The following is a 17014-nucleotide window of genomic DNA, read 5'->3' as shown; positions in this document are numbered from 1 at the left end:
ACAGAACAAGTGGCAGCTTTATGGTCATCAAAAATGTTTTGTGATTAAGTGTGTGTGCTATAACCTGTCATTTTTGTAACTACAATATTAAACTGCCAGACGTTTAAAATAGGGAAATAAAGAAACTCTTTTATATTGCCCTTTAAAATCAAAGAAACAACATCGTGTTCTAACTGGCTCTTTTCCTTGACATGGGAATTTACTTTGACTGTACCAGGATGCCAGCTCTCACACTAACTCTCAATGCTTAAGGCTAGCATGCAACAGTGGATTTGCTGTGTGGCACTAATGGTAGGTTCAAGGTCCAGTGTGCCAAAAACTATATGATCTAACGTCACTTAATGTTTTAAGGTGTAATTTACTTGAAATGAATAGACACTGAACATAAAACACACAATAGAAGGAGGTGACAGAGACATTGTTTTCCTAAGATGCCATGAACCCTAGCACCAACCCTGCTTCCACCAGCTTGTGTCACTTAACTTTTTGTATCCCATGTTTCACCTTGTTACTCCTTTGACCTCAATATCGATCTTTTGAATGATCCTGCTTGATATTTCCTCATATCCTGTTAGTAGTTAACTTTAAATATTCCATTGGTAATAAAATAAGTCGTACAACAAGCTGAGATCAGGAAGCCAGAGTTCAGAATAGTTATGTCAAAAGCTGAGGCCAGGGAGCCAGAGTTCAGGGTAATCAGGATCAAGCCAGGTCAAACACAGGAGAGAAATATCAGAAGAATTCTCTTGGACAGGATATGGTATGAGGAACATATGTAAGACCATCAGATAACAAGGTGTAGTATAAATAGGAGAAGGGAGGAGAAAGGGCCCCAAATCCGGATTTGGCTGCAACATTAAAAAAAAACAGAGTGACGTCACTCCGGTCACGTCTCAACGTCACGGACACTTGGTGTGTGGTGCGGCTGTGCACGAGGACGCAGCCACAGTAATCAGAGGGAGTTAGAGGAGAAGCTGCCGGATGGTGTGGGACAGAGCCAGGAGTACCCATGGTACATTTTCTTTCTTAAGAAGATGCTTTTTAAAATGGTTTTTAGTATAGTTTAGCGGAAGATTTTATTTTGTGGCGTGTTAACCCTTTCAGGATGAATGAGGTCTTACATCATTTTTACAATTAAGGATGAAAGTATTTTCAGTTTTGATATCTGGCTTTCAGAAAATAACAAAAGCTTTGTCTCTACCAGCAATCACATGCATGGGAGTAATAGACTGGTTAACTTGAACTTGCATGCCTTCTCCTGTAATCTTCACAATTTAAAGTCCAAGACACTTGCATGTCCTTGCAAACAAGTTGCAGATTTGTTATTTTGCGAGGGTTACGATATGAGTGTATGCAACTGAAATAGAGTCTGGTCAGTTGTGGTAACCTCTAACTCTAATTAAAGCTCTGAACAGACTTATATAGATACAATCCAAAAAAAACTAAATAGTTGTTCTGATGTTTGGCAAGAAGATATTTAACTATTGTACAGCTTTTATCCTTTTTGCCACCAGACCACAGGTGTCTTTTTCTTTTGTAGTATAATATGTATTGTTAGAGCGCAGTACCAGACTGAGTATGATTAAGTGGCCCTGGCACTTGACATACAAGGTGTCTTCATCTGGATTCATGCAGCCGATCTTTACATTTTTGTATGTGCATCCAGCCAGCAGCCACACACTAGATGAGTTGACTGTATTATACTTTAGACAAAAAAATATGTAAGTACTTTGGACTCACTTCTCAATAATTTGAGGTCCTAAACCCATATAGTTTGTTCACTTCAAGTGCTTGATTATCTCACACATATTTCTTGGCAAAGTTGTCAAGAAATCCATGATATTTTCTAGTAATAACTCAAAAAGCCTATGAAATCTATATTTATCATTTTATTAGAAAATGCAAATATACTTAATTAAGGGATTATATGAAAATATAAATGTAAATTTTCAGCTTCATCATCAAATATATGCATTGACAAGTCAACTTCCTGCTGGGATACATAATTTGTGGTGTTAATGGAGCTGGATTTTAAGAAAAGTATAAATTGTATTACATTAGAATAAAATGCATTTTTTAAGTATTGTTGAAAAATATGATGTTGATGGAACAGTTGATGGAAGTGATAATAGTTCTTATGTGTTATTGCACATATAATGTATGAATATATTTGTTTCCATTGTATATGTTTCTAGGTTTTAAGCATCTAGGTTTTAAGCATCTTTAAGTGGTCAAGTTCCCCCACTGAAAAACTCATTAGAACAATACTGTCAAGCTCCATCTGCAACTACAATATATGATGTGTCTGACAGTGATCTCTGGAGGACTGTCCTATATTGTGGGCATGTAGATAATCCTTCTAGTTTATTCAGAGGGCGTATGCGCTTTCTAACTTAGAACCAAGAGTAGAGGTTCTTCAGCGGTTGTACGTTAAAGGTCTATTTATTATAGTTTGTATTGGGTCTATACTTCCACTATAGCCTTTACATGAGAACACACTTTTCATAAGTAGAACCAGCTGCTGTTGTGTTTTTTTTGCGGCAGCACTATGTAGAACTACATAGCTCTTTTTTAGTATAGCAATGTTCCTTCTCTATGTTACTAAACCGAGTCTCCTGCATACCCCCAACATTTCAGGTAACCAAACTGCGACATCTTTGTAGCTAAAGGCAGGAAGAGGTGTGGGTGAGGCTATCGACAGATCCATGTTCAGTACTAGGGCTACTTATCCTACCCCGTGAAGCTGAATGCCAAGATCACATATCACGGCATTCTGCTTCAGAGTGTCATCAGGTGGCCATGTGCAAGCTGTGATTGAGGTCTGTGCTGGATCGTTTCAAAGCAACGAATCAACATACAACCCAGCAAATACTATTTAAAAACACCTATCTGAAGCATTAATATTGGGAATACAGTCACACTAAATGGCCATATATTGCAACGTACCACAACTGTATATATGTGTGTATATATGAAAATATTTATATATAATACAATATACTGTACAATACTTACCACTATTATCCAAGTTATGTTTTTCATTAAAGCCTTATACTTTAAGGTGAGTTTTCAGGTGAGCGACTATGCTATTTAGTTGAAATCTGAGCAATTAATATGTGAAAAGCTGAATGAATGAAATGGATAATATATGGATTTAATTAGAGTTCCACTGTAATAAATTAAAATGTAGAAATTAATATAAGAATTTCTGGATGAAAAAGTGATGAATTATTCATACATGGAATATTTATAGTTTCACGGCACTAATTGAAACATTTATTCAGTATGAAAATTTCATTTGAATATAAATAAGATGATGTCCCGTATATCTTTATGTCAAATAGTGTTACCACAAAAATCAGAAAACCATAACCAGAATGCACACACATGAATTATTGTTGAATCTTTAATTTTCTCAATTAAAATAGAGCTGGGAATTATATTGTCATTTAGCTCTGTCATAAATGCGAATCATTGTTTTTACTACGTCAGTTTTGTTAAAATGAAATAAAAATTAATATAACAATATACAAGGTATTGTATGACGTTGTTATTGAGTTATAATTATAAACTAAGTAATCACTACAACCACCCAACTATAGGCAAGTGCCAAGAACATCATTTTGTAGCTCCTGAATTGTTATTGTATAATAATAAGTAAACGGCGCATAGTAATTTTGTGCGTATGATTTGGTTAACAAGTACGTTAAAAAACACTCAAACATAAAGATCCCACCAATGAGCTGCACCTACTAAAAATGTTGAGTTTCTGAAGGCAATACTTGTGAGTTTATATTCTAAAGGCAACATACATTTTGCTATTACAAAATAGCTCACCCAAACTAAAATAGACCAAAAGTGTTTCTACATAAATATTAATTGTGATTCAGTATTCAATTTCCAGATGAAAAACTATGTACAGTGAGAAATGTTATTATTAGTAGATACCTTATGCTTGGGTTTTCTTACAGTCCCCAGGCTGTACGCTTACAAGCCAGGCCCTCACAACCTACTATTTCAGTCTGTCTCTTTTAAAAATGAAAGCTGTAAATCCTAACAATAATATGAAGTGTGTGAAACTATATTAATGATAATGTTTATTGTGTCAGATGTTTCAGTGGATTTAGAAGTTTACTAATTACATGAAGTATGATGTATGTTGATCAGATGCTACAGCAGGATGGAAACTTTATTGTATGTAATAGAGCTTTGACTTCCTGCCATGTTGGCCATGAATGATAATTCATGGAATGCAAAGAACTATTATTACCAGTTGTCCTTTTATTCTTGTTATAGCTGAAACATCACAAACACACTACATTTTTTTTGGCATTTCAGTTGATAAAATTCAAAACCAATGGGAAGAAGTGCAATGCCGTCTTCAGAACCGAAGACAGGAGCTACAAGAAATGCTGAAGGACTCTAATCAGTGGTTAGATGCTCGAGGGGAAGCTGAACAGGTTTTAGAGAAAGCAAAAGGAAGGATTGACTCTTGGAAGGAGATCTCTTACACGGTAGAAGCACTAAAGAGCCAGAACACAGATCTGAAGGTCAGTATAAGCTTAAGGGAAATTTCTCTAAAATGCATACAAAGTTCAAAATCACAAAATTGTCTAATGCATTTTTTAGTTTTCTTCTAATTAACTTTTAAAGGTATGATTCCAATAGATCCAAATGTTTCTAAAAACGTATATATGAATAATACAAAACTACGTAGAGCCAAGGAGTTTTTTGAAATCCAATTTTTACTCCATTAGGTAGACGCGCCAATTGCATTATAGTATATAGGTAATATGCAGTGTCCATGTTTGGCTGAATGCAATTTGACCCCTGGAACTTTGGCCCTTTAACTATAAACAGAATCCATGCTAAATCATTGTGAGATCCAGTGATTATACAAATGTAAATCTTCTACTTTTAAAGAAATGTTTCACAAGACAACTGGTAACATGATATTTAGTAAATGTATTCAAGCACAAGTTTGAATAAAAAATTTAATTATACTCTCATCGCATATTTTGGGTAACAGAAAAGTAATTGGATATGAAACAACAGAAAAAAAAAAGAAAAGTTGTTTAGTAATTGAGCAGTGAAAGCAGAGTCATAACTGTAAATAGGGGGGTTGGGAATATGAGATTGGATTGAAATACAATGGTCATGGCTGGGGAGAGGGGGATAAAGACATATAGTTGGATTTTATCCTACTGAATAAACCCATTTCATGGTATTAATAAGTTACAATAAGCAAGATATATGTATTAGAAACCCACCATATGAATATTCCAAGGGAGCAGTCATCTTAACGTCTAGCTTTCAAAATATGTTTAAGTTATTGTCCCTTTTTGGTTAGTCATGGCAAAAGCTTTAGAAGTGACAATTCATGTTTAAACTGCAGTTTCAGTGGGAATTGCTAAGCCTGGTGCCATCATCTGAACTCCAATTGATACAGGACATTGTATTTGGTTAATACTGTACATGTTTCCTCATGAATATGTATACATCTGTATGTATATATTAGAACAATACCCGTCATCATTATCAGAACCACATGCAGTCATTGCTACTCCATTATTCACATTGTTGTTAATGACATCCCTTTACACTGATCTCAAGAGACATGCCTCATCGCCATCTCTATTGCGTACAGGAGATGAACTTTTTTGTCAGCTATTTACTTTCATACGCTGTCTCGCAGGCATTGTATATTGAGACTGACAGTCCACATTTAATTTTAATGTAAAAACAAAACACAGCTGCATCCTTTTTGTTATCCTTTCTGCTGTGCTCATTCTTTTGTGGGTATTTCATGCCATTTGGGTGATTCGCTGTTAGTTAGCCCCTGCAGTGCTTGCATTTAAAAAAAAAAAATGATGGCCCTTAATTACTTTAACTTGTCTTCCTAAGTGAATCCCCATTACAGAAAATAAAAAATAACTGTAAATGGTAAGATGACTGCCCATCACTAATTATTTCAGTTTAATAAAATGGATAGCATCCCCCAAAATATTATTTTGGAATTAAGACAATGTAAGCGCAAAGTACGATAATATAAGTCATCCGTGCTTTTCAAATACCGGTATATACAATACATGTTAAATAAACTAATGAAATTAAACCAACAAACTATATATCACAAAACTGCACGCCGCTGGAAATATCCTATTCATTTATATAGTAATGAACATAGACTCGTCATACATGTTGTATTAAGCAAAATATGGAATGTTGGGTAGTCGGTATGCTTTTATTAATGTAGTATGATTGGATACCTGTTATTCATTGTTCTGATGACAAAACATGTTGTTTATTCCGTAAGTTTTTTAACAACAGTTTGTAAAGAAAACTATAATAAAACAATCGCACATAGCCAAAAGAAATTTCCATTGAGCCAATTTATTCTAACAGCAACAACTGCTTAAAAATAGACAATGGGCGTTCTGGTAAATGTGGTGCAGCCGCCATAGTGTTCCAGATGATTTCTCTATTTTTACCATTTTGCATAAGAAACATTTGTCTATATATATGCAACCCCACTGTGCACTCCAATGAGAAAGAAAGTGTTTGTATGTAGAAGCTCAAAATGCTTGTCTTCGATAAATATGCTGGATGCGGCATTCTTGATTTCTGGAACAATAAACACTGAAATGCTGGAAACTTTCTAGTACTGAAACTGCATAAAGATCATTATAATCACAGTGATCCTTCCATACATGTTTAAATTCACTCAGTGTTTTAACCGCTACTGCTTCTTTAGGTAGGCTATTTTACTTATCCACACATCATCTTTTGGACTAATACTTTAACATTATAGAGAAGCCTTTTATTATACATAATATTATACAATATATATATATATATATATATATATATATATATATATATATATATGTTAATTTTTAATGTTACAGGACTTTTTAGGTTTATAGCACACATGATTTGTGCATTTTATGATCATTGACCATAAACGTACATTTTTGTCTGATGTCTAAAACACCAAAAAAGACAAATGTTTCTCTGTCACCTGCTTTCTCTTTGCTACATGTCTTTTTGCAGCAATAAAAGAAGGAACTGTCAAGTCTCACAGGTTTTATGTAATGGTCGAAACTTCTCCCAGTGTGCTGGTTTTTGATGAAATCCATTTATCCTTAAACACCGCTCACCCTTTAGAACACAAAATGTAAAAGCGTCTGTGAAATATCTATGCTTATAGAATATATAAGCCAAGAAATGCAATAAGTTAAATAAGACCGTGAGCTAGATAATGCTGTACCTTTAATTTCATCATGTTTGTGTTTTACAATAGCTTTCCAGCAGATGGCACTAATTACAAGACAAATTTAATGCAACTTGCGATAACAATAAATGTTCAGCAGTGTCTGTGTAGAAGTAATTCTGTGGCTAATACCTGAAGTAGCCTGTTTCTATACTCTGGATTATCCCTTCCACAATCTATTTTAATAATGAAAACCTTTTTGCATTGCTTTCTGCCTATAACTCCCACTTAAACTACAACTGCCCACAGACCTAAAATAATTTAGCCCGCTTGGTTTCCAATTGTTATTAAATTAAAACGAAAGATGTTTTGTACTCGTTTTGTATAACAGAGCGGAAAACTATTAAGGATTCACACGATCCTGCAGAATGCTCATTTCTTCGTCTTGTTATTTTTTGATTATATCTGTAATTTGACTACAATTATTTTCTTCGACCAGCAATTTTGCAAAGAACTTCGCCAGTGGCAGATGAACGTTGACGCTGCGAACGACTTGGCTCTTAAGCTTATACGTGATTATTCTACGGATGACACCAGAAAAGTGGAATTGATGAAAGATAACATTAATGCCACATGGACAAGAATTAATAAGAGGTACACTTTGTTATCTGTTATTTGTATGGGGGTAAAATACATTTTCTGTTTATATGCCATAACTGTGTCCTAATCACAAAGCCCTTGCATTTTTCATTATTTTAGGGTGGTAGCATCATGTGTAATATGTTAAGTCTGAGGCCACAAAAATCTTTCAAAATCAAGAAAAATAAAGGCCAGATGTAAGGCGAGTTTAGAAAATCTTGCTGATTTAACTATACATTACACAGCCAACACACTGTATTTGCAGTAAACTGCTTTGTGTGCCCACTATGTAGGAGGTGAGAGTAGGATCTCACCCTATTGAGAGTGTGCCTTGAGGTGGCGGGTGAGCTTAATTATGCTTTGGCCAATTCATATAACCAAAACCTCTCATTTATATTATGTTTATTTATTTGTTTTTAACTATACATTACACAGGACCAGCCATCTCTTCCTGCCGCAGGAGCTTGCTGGGGTTGGACATAGTGAGGCGAAGTTGCTGAAAGACAACTTTCCTCTCAACTGTCCCTTTAGTGAATAAACCTGATTTGGTGTGAAATAAAAATCAAAACATGTTTGAAAAGGTACAAATGTGCAGCTATTCAGGTAGCAGAACATTGTTAAAAAAAAAGTTGGTAATATTTCTTTAGCTATGGTCAAGCCTTCTCAGTAATGTTAATAGTGCGTGTTTATGGGTATATTCAATGCAAACTTGACAAAATTATCGAAAAGATATTATCTAATATTTTACTAGATATTTTGACTTTAAAATCCAGTCTTATCACTTAAAACGACATACTTTCCAACCCCAGCGAATCAGAGCACCACAGAATGGAGCTTGGAAGGTAGAGTGTCACTCAAACTGGCAGTCCACACTCTCTGGTGTCTGGGAAATCAGAGATAGAGCTCGGTGGGACAGAGATAGAGCTCGGTGGGACAGAGAGATAGAGTGACAAAATCGGCTGGCATGAAACCAGTCTTACATAAAAAAAAATAGATCAAAATTAGAGAGGCTCCTAATTATGACAACATATCAGGCCCCCAGCCTTGAAATTTTACATTTGACTCATGCCGTAAGTAGACAGAGACTATACTATGATAGTCTTTAGTCAAAGTTAATGGAAGAGTTAAGAAAAAGAGAGTAGAAAATATACAAGCTTTGATGTGGGCCATGGAATCTCACATAAATAGAATCATCCAATTTTTTAGCCCCTATTCTTTTATCAGCATCTAAATGTAAACTTTTTATTTTTTTGAACAACCAATTCACAGATAATCCCACACACCTCTAGAGTACATTCCTGCCCAAAGCAACAACATGCAAGGATGTTCACCCCGATGACAGGCTGGCTCAATTTATCTACCTTTTTTTTAATTAAAGATAAAAATGACATGCACATTTTTCATTCACCTTGCCTTTCCCTATTTCGCTTTAATTATCTATTCTCCATTATTCTTTTTTTTCCCAACACACTCCTGTTTCTGTGCTACCATATTACAATGCAGATTGGAAAGAAGATGAAGGAATTAGAAAAAGATCTGTGGGAGTACCATTAACCCAATACATTTAGTTCACTCATTTTCACTTTCAAGGCACGTTTACTTTTACGACCACTAAAAATACGTATGAGAAAAGTATAAGAAAAGCAGAAATTAGAGGCTATAGGGCTAGCAACAGGGGTGAGCATTAGAGAGACCCGTAAATAAGTTTCAACTTAATTTAGTTGTTATGTTAGTAAGATTGTACTAATTTCTACAGTTTCTGTCTCTTTCAAAAATGTTATTATCTGTTTTTTAATCAACTTTGCTGTGTCTCTGTAATGCCTGAGAGTTTTGTTTTTAAAAAGTTTGATCGCACAATTGCCAATAAGTTGTTTCTTAGAAATATTTTTTATGTAAAACGTGTTGTTACAAATTTACAAGAAAAATGATAAATTGTACCTTTTTAAGGCTATGGATTTTCTATTGCTTAGACAAAAACACAACATTAAAGTTAACTTTGCATAAGACAAGAGGCATTACTGAAGGAACATGCTTCAGGGGCCATTCTATGTAAAGAACAGCCTTAGGAACTGAGTGCACAAATTAAGTAGTTCCTAACATTTGGTGGATTTATTAAAAGAAAATATCGTGACCTAAAACATCCTTTCATATGAGGCAGACCTATTAATATGTGGTCTGGAAGTATATGGTAGGCTTTGTTTGAACTAGCTCTCCATATCAGACTAATATTGTTTATGCTTATTCTGCGTAATCCTTTGAAAGTCTGAACAGCATGCAGCTCGAGGATTTTTGGCCGTGTGAAAAGGCATTCACTAGAGATGAGTGAATTTAAAGAAAATAGTTATTGTATAAGTTAGCGAGTTAAATTGCTACATCTACTGCATCACTTTTGCACCTCAGTGGAATTGTAAATGCAAACTTATTTCCTGAGAGATAAGCTGGGCTGCAATTTTCAAGTAATTGGAAGAAGCAGACCCGAGTTGAGTTCTGTCAAGCTGATTTGAGTCTTAAGATATGATGATGATTATTGTGTCAAATGCAATCAAGGATGCAGGCCTTGAACTGACAAGAGAGCTGGTTGTTTTTAATTCTGTTTTTTTATATAAAGTAGACCTCTTGTGAACACATAGTCAGGGATGGTTTAAGGCAGAAAAATCAAGAATGTATCATTTGCATTCACAGATCTCAGCAGAACCTACTTTCGTATAAACATTCGCACTTTTTGCAATTTTCTTTTAAAACCATTTATTGTGGGAAAATAAGAGGGTTGATAAAGGTGATGCTTGTTTGTGGGGAGATGTTGCTTTATATCATAAATAGATACCTAAGGTACTGTGATGATACATAGGTACGGCTTTTGGCACAGCACCCAGTCAAGCTTATCAACTGGCCCCACACATCTCCTTATTCTATTCACAATGGAGCAAAAGATACCTCACTCATGTGATCCCTTGTAGGAGAGAATCATGCAGTGCAATAGATATATCTTATTAGGGGCTAAGAAAGAACATATTAAAGTAATCCATGCCAGAAGCGGAGATCAAGTTCTTTTGCGATTTATTACACTTTTATTAATGAACAAGTGCTAAAAAGAAATCTGTCAAACCCCCCCCCCCCTCATTTTCACCTCATGCAGAATTGTACATTTCTACCATACGTGTCCATGGAAGCCCATTTAATCTAGCACGGCTAATTAAATTGATAAGCTCTAGAGAATGAAAAAATAACCAGGATCTGTATGATTTCACTTGAGCCTTGTTTTAACAAGAATGATTGCATTGTCTTAGAGCATAGAATTACATTTCAATTCAACTAAATTGAAATATTGTGGTTTTGATAATTAAAATGATTGGGAGGGGGGGGGGGAGAAACAATACTGATTATTAGATTTTTTACCTCAGGATAAAAGTTGCATCTAACTTGTGACTCAAGAGTCACAATGTCATTGATTTACATGAAAAGCTTTTTTCAGTATTGTACTATTGAACTAATAATTGAAAAAGGATAATCTTTTATTTTAATTTTTAAACTATAAGGACAGATGCACCAAATCTTCATGCTGAGGTAGTCACTTAATTTCCAAAATACCTTTGTACCATTTACCAATTTATTTTGATGTACAAAAGCGAGGTCCGATAGTTTTCCCCCCTTTTTCTAACAGTAGGTATCCTACTTTCCTATTAAACAAAATCTTTGAGCGCATCATGTGAAGTAAATAATATGTATATAGTTTTAATATTCCAAATGAATGGCCAAGCTTTTGTGTTTAATTCCCTGCGAAGCCATTTTCTCCTCGGTGGCTTTGAAATTGGTCAGCAGGAAGCAACCTTAGCTTCCTTTTCACAAAGAGCATTTGTAGGTTTGGAATTGGAGAAAAAAACTGAAGAAAATAGTAATTTGTTTTAGAAAAGCTTGTTATAAAGTATAATCGTGCTCATACAAGAGTTAAAGAAATGCGTAATATTTCTTAATCGTTACTATCGTATATCACAAGCGACTCCTTAATAATGTTATCAGTGTTTTCCACAGTATTTGGTTCAGATAATATTTTGTCATTTATGCTGTAGTTAAATGCAAGCGAAATTAGTAACTTTGAAATCCAATTATTTAGATAATCAGTTTTAATTACATTTAACTGACTTTGTAATCCAGGAATTTACAATGTCGGTAAGTAATTTTAATTAAGCATTGCAATGTCATTTTGATGTATTGCTTATCAAACAACACAACATGCTGAAATAAATGATAGTTGTAGAATTGAAAACAATGTTTTGCTCGGAAAGTAATTTTGTATTACTTAGAAGAATATGATTTACAGAATATTTTTGATATGAATTTTAATACATTACTATGATATAAAATGGCATATTCATTATGGATGATTCAGAAACACGTAGAAAAAAATATAAATACTTGAAATGTCTCCCTTTATTTATATACAATTTGTTTTATCATTTTGATAGAATATTTTTTATCATTATGATTTTACATGTTTTCATATTTGTTGAATCCAAACTTAAAATGATGGATTAAAACTAGAGAATTTCTGAAATGTTGGTACTTTTTAAATAATCAGGTCAATCTACTATGGCATGCATTTTGATATAATAAAGCAGTTGTTTTTACTTTGTCTGAATAAAGGTCTTTGTTCATTTGATATACGGTGTTTGTTTTCTACGCTTATGCAGGGTTAGCGAGCGTGATGGATCCCTAGAAGCAGCTCTTCATTCATTGCAGCAATTCTACCTAGACTTGGAACATTTCCTGGCCTGGCTCACGGAGACTGAAACCACCGCCAATGTCCTTCAGGATGCAGCACATAAAGATGGAGTGTTGGAGGGTGCACACGGCCTTCGAGAGGTCATGAACCAGTGGCAGGTATGAACCTGGCAGTGGATATTTTTTGTATTTCAAGGGAAGGAAGTGTAGGTCTATTGCCATTATTGGAAACACATATATCTATATAAGGCTAACATACAGCTGACTTGCAAAACATTTTGCTAAAACCTCTTATAAGTTTTGTTGTAAAACCAAAGTTTTTTTAAAAAAAATGCATCTACGTTACTGCTTATGTAGAAAACTGCAGTATCGAAATATATGTTAATTTATTTAACTTTTCTTTATTTAACTTTTTGTAAAATATTTTCCCTGCAATCAAGGCCATAAATGTACCCCTAAATGTGATGCCATATTAATGCTATTCCAACATATCACAGATTCTGTCTCCTATAATCATCTGCCTACAGTTTAATAACACCTAATTCTCCGTTGGATACACAGGATAGTATTAATTAGATCCTATTATTATACTTTATCGTTGTGGGAAAAAAAATGTTAAGTTATTCTGTAAATGCTACACAATGACAGAATTAAAAGTACTGAGATTATCAGTAGAATAGTGAAAACATGAATAAATATTAACATCTGTGACATTAACTTTGTAGCTTAATAATGATAACCCATTTGCTCTATTATATTGTAAAAATGTCAGGGAATGTAACTCATAGAACAAATGAACCAGACATCTGAACTGGGCAGAAAGTATTTTAGACATAAAAGTGCTTTATGTTCAATTACTAGTATAACCACTGTTACAGTATTAACTGCAACATATGAATTTGTGTATTTGATCTGTGAGCAATCACCGTTCCAGTTCCTCCCAAAGGTATTTTCAATGTGGTTGAGGTCAGGGCTCTGTGTGGGCCAGTCAAGTTCTTCCACATCAAACTCGAGATCCAACATCAGTGCCTGGCCTCACAAATGCTCTACTGGATGAATGGGCAAAAATTCCCACAGAAAATGGAAATATAATATATAAGATAACATTATATAAAATAAAGATAAAACAACAGTAAAACTATAAGAAATTCTCATTTGTAAAGAGATTGTCAACCTGATATATTTCCCCTTTAAAATCATCCCATTATTTTGCTAAATGGCAATTAATGAAATAACTTATCAGTAATGCAAAAGCTTTGATACTTATTTTTATCTTCATTAAATATGCCTCATAATTCAGTTTGTATGTATTTGGCTTTTGCTTAATATCTACAATATATAACTATATTATTATCATGTTTATTTAGATGTTATAGCTGTGACAATAAATTGGAATAATTAAATTGACTATCTGGAAAAAACAAAACTTTTATTTTGAAAATATACCTTAAATCTGGCTGTTTCCTGCATTTTGTGTGTGGGTTTTTTGTATCAATGCGTCAAGAGGAAAGAAAAAAAAGACAAATGCTGAATACATTTGTCATAGTTAGCGGTGATACGATTTCCAGTCAATTGTTTTCTTTTGGAAGCAAGAAATTAGTTTCCCTAATTTAATACTGGAAAACGAGAAGATAAAATGTTTCCTCATGCTGCAACATATTGTGGTTTGAAGATGATACATCACCTGTGATGAAGCAGAATGAAGGTATTTGTGTATACAGTGTTGCATCCACTGGTTAATTCATTTGTCTTCATTCCCTTACTATGGCATTCTAAGGAATGGGCGTTTAGCTCTGCTTTTGACTTTAATTTTGCTAACCAAGTCTGGAGCGGATGCTTTATATACAAAAGGACTCACCTAAGAGATGAATGCATTGAATAACAGAGACCTATACGTTGTGCTAATATAATTGTAAACGTTGTATAGAGCAACCGAAATTAGCTTTATATTAGGGCTCTCCCATGCTTCGAGTTTGAAACTGAACACAAACCTTGAGATAAAGATCCAGTTAGAATGTGCTAAATCATATACTTTTGAATAGGTACCAAACGGGTACAGTGGCAGCAGTTTTATATATAATAAGTGATTTTGGTGCAAAGTTTACTGACTTACTGTTGGACTACTAGGAAAAGGAAATGTTAATTTTTTTCCGTGCATTCAATAATATATTCGGTAATATTTAGATTGTCTTTGACTGGCTAATGTCCCCATATCAATGCCTATTAATTGTCTTGCCAAAGTAGTCATCTGCAAAGGACCCACTACAACAAGGTTATAGATGGTGGCTCACTCTCTAAATAAATATATATTTTGTTTGTTTTTAGAACCCACCCATCCATACATATCCACCAGACCATAAATTTAATATATTAATACAGGGACTAGGGGGGAGAACTGTGAGCCTTTGAGATGAGCCACCATCAGGTCCAATCATACAGTGCATAGCAATTATTATGTAGTTGCCCCCTCCTTGCAGAAATAAAAGCTTCCCCTCATTGTTCCCACAAAGTTAGAAGCATAGTATTGTCCAAAATGTCTCAGTATGTCCCCCTCAGCATACCAAGACATTTTGGACAATACTATGCTTCCAACTTTGTGGGAATAGTTTATGGAAGGCCCTTTTCTATTCCAGCATGACTGTGCCACAGAGCACAAAGCAAGGTCCATAAAGCCATGGTTGGATGAGTTTGGTGTGGAAGAACTTGACTGGCCCGCACATACCCCCGACTTTAACCCTATCGAACACCTTTGAGATAAACTGGAATGGAGATTACAAGCCAGGCCTTCTAGTCCAACATCAGTGCCTAACCTTGAAAATTATCTACTGAATGAATGGGCAAACATTCCCACAGAGACACTCCAAAATCTTGTGGAAGGTCTTCCCAGAAACCTGGTATAGCTGCAAAGAGGGGACCAACTACATATTAATGTCTATGTATTTAGAATACAATGTCATAAAAGTCCCTGTTGGTGTAATGGTCAGGTGTTCAAATACTTTTGTCTATATAGTGTGTAAATACACATATACATTTTACACCAGTGTCTACAACTGTTTAGAATCTTGGATAATTGAAGCAATAACAACAGAGCAGATGTTGCCTCAGCTCTCAGTCCTGTCTATAGCATGAATCAATATACCTCTAATTTGTCAGAGATAAGTGTAAAAACATGATTCATATACATGCCTTCCACAGAGCTCCATAAATAGATTTGCATAGGATGTGATGACATTGCTCCCAACTGCTTCTCCTTGCAGTTGTTCCTCAGTCATTCTTATGCACAATCACATCTTGGAGAAACACTGAGAAACTGTTGGAGGATTACTCTTATCATCTTATAGAAGTATACTTCAGTCAGACATGATATTGAATTTATGGCAGTTTTGACCTCTCAGTGAAACAAATTACCTGGTATCCATTTCATTCTCTTATGGATTTTTTTTTTCTTTTTTTGCAATCCAAACCACACGGCTAAAATGCATCGATCGATCAACAGACTAGGGGTTTACTCACTAAGTCCTGAGTCTGCATATTTGTTCTAGTGAAATTACCCAAGTTCCTCCCAGTTGTTAACTCCCTAAGCCAATGCTGTTTTACATTTTGCTCTACTCCTAAGGTCTACTTGTAAACATATGTTATGTATTTGCTCTCTGTCTCATTTAGTTTGCTATATACAGAGCCGGGCTGGAGATGAAGGGGCAGCCTTAGCACATTAAGGCCAGCGGGTGCCTTATGGCCTGTTTGCAGCCACCAGCTGGAAATTCACAGCCACACACTACATATGTATATATATATATATATCCAGGATTCTGTCCTGATTCTGTAAACACTCATATATTGGGATCCCTTAGCACAGATGCAACTGAACTGGACATAAAACTGAATTATGTTCAGCAACATACCTAGATTAAAGTTATATCCCGCATACACATGTTTTATGTTCAGTTTTTCTCTCTCAGAAAGTAGTTGGTCTCAGATCAGGTATCTGTCTTGTCTAGACCATTCTGATGGTGTCAAGGTAACCGTATATTGGTCCTTTTTAGCCTTTTATGTACTTGTATATTTTTATTATTCAGTATTTTAGTTTATTTTTTAATTTTTTTAAACCTTGTTCCTTTGCCCATTTGGATGGGGGATAGTTAAATATAAAACCATATGCAAATTGTAGGTAACCCTCTGAGTTAAAGGAGTTCCTCCTTGAAGTGTACTCGGTACAACCACTCTTCTCAGCTGTTTTTTTGCTTTTCACTCAGAATAATTAGATATGTTACAATGAAAGGTATGAGGGACCCGAGCCATTGGCTTTTTTATTCTTGTTCTAATTGACCAGTACCTATGTAGATGCTACTAATAAGACTGTGTAATATGCTCTAGAAATAGCATCTAGTGCATATATACACCATTAAATTACGAGATCTGTTAACAACATCCAACAAAAGGTTT

The 17014-nt window shown here is 34.7% G+C and overlaps 1 protein-coding gene across 1 annotated transcript in view; it reads left to right on the top strand.

The window, feature by feature from the left end:
• LOC149289279 (dystrophin-like) overlaps positions 1 to 17014 on the top strand; it is an 874963-nt gene that overhangs the window by 591092 nt on the left and 266857 nt on the right. The window contains 3 exon segments of the mRNA XM_089490922.1: positions 4339 to 4550; positions 7713 to 7867; positions 12541 to 12730. Coding sequence (XP_089347048.1) covers positions 4339 to 4550; positions 7713 to 7867; positions 12541 to 12730 — 557 coding nt within the window.

Source organism: Sceloporus occidentalis, unplaced genomic scaffold (assembly GCF_023333645.1).
Source record: "Sceloporus occidentalis isolate IW3139 unplaced genomic scaffold, rSceOcc1.0.p SCAF_47, whole genome shotgun sequence".
Taxonomy (NCBI): domain Eukaryota; kingdom Metazoa; phylum Chordata; class Lepidosauria; order Squamata; family Phrynosomatidae; genus Sceloporus; species Sceloporus occidentalis.
Note: the sequence above shows the minus strand (reverse complement) of the source record. Positions and strands in the feature narration are given on the sequence as shown.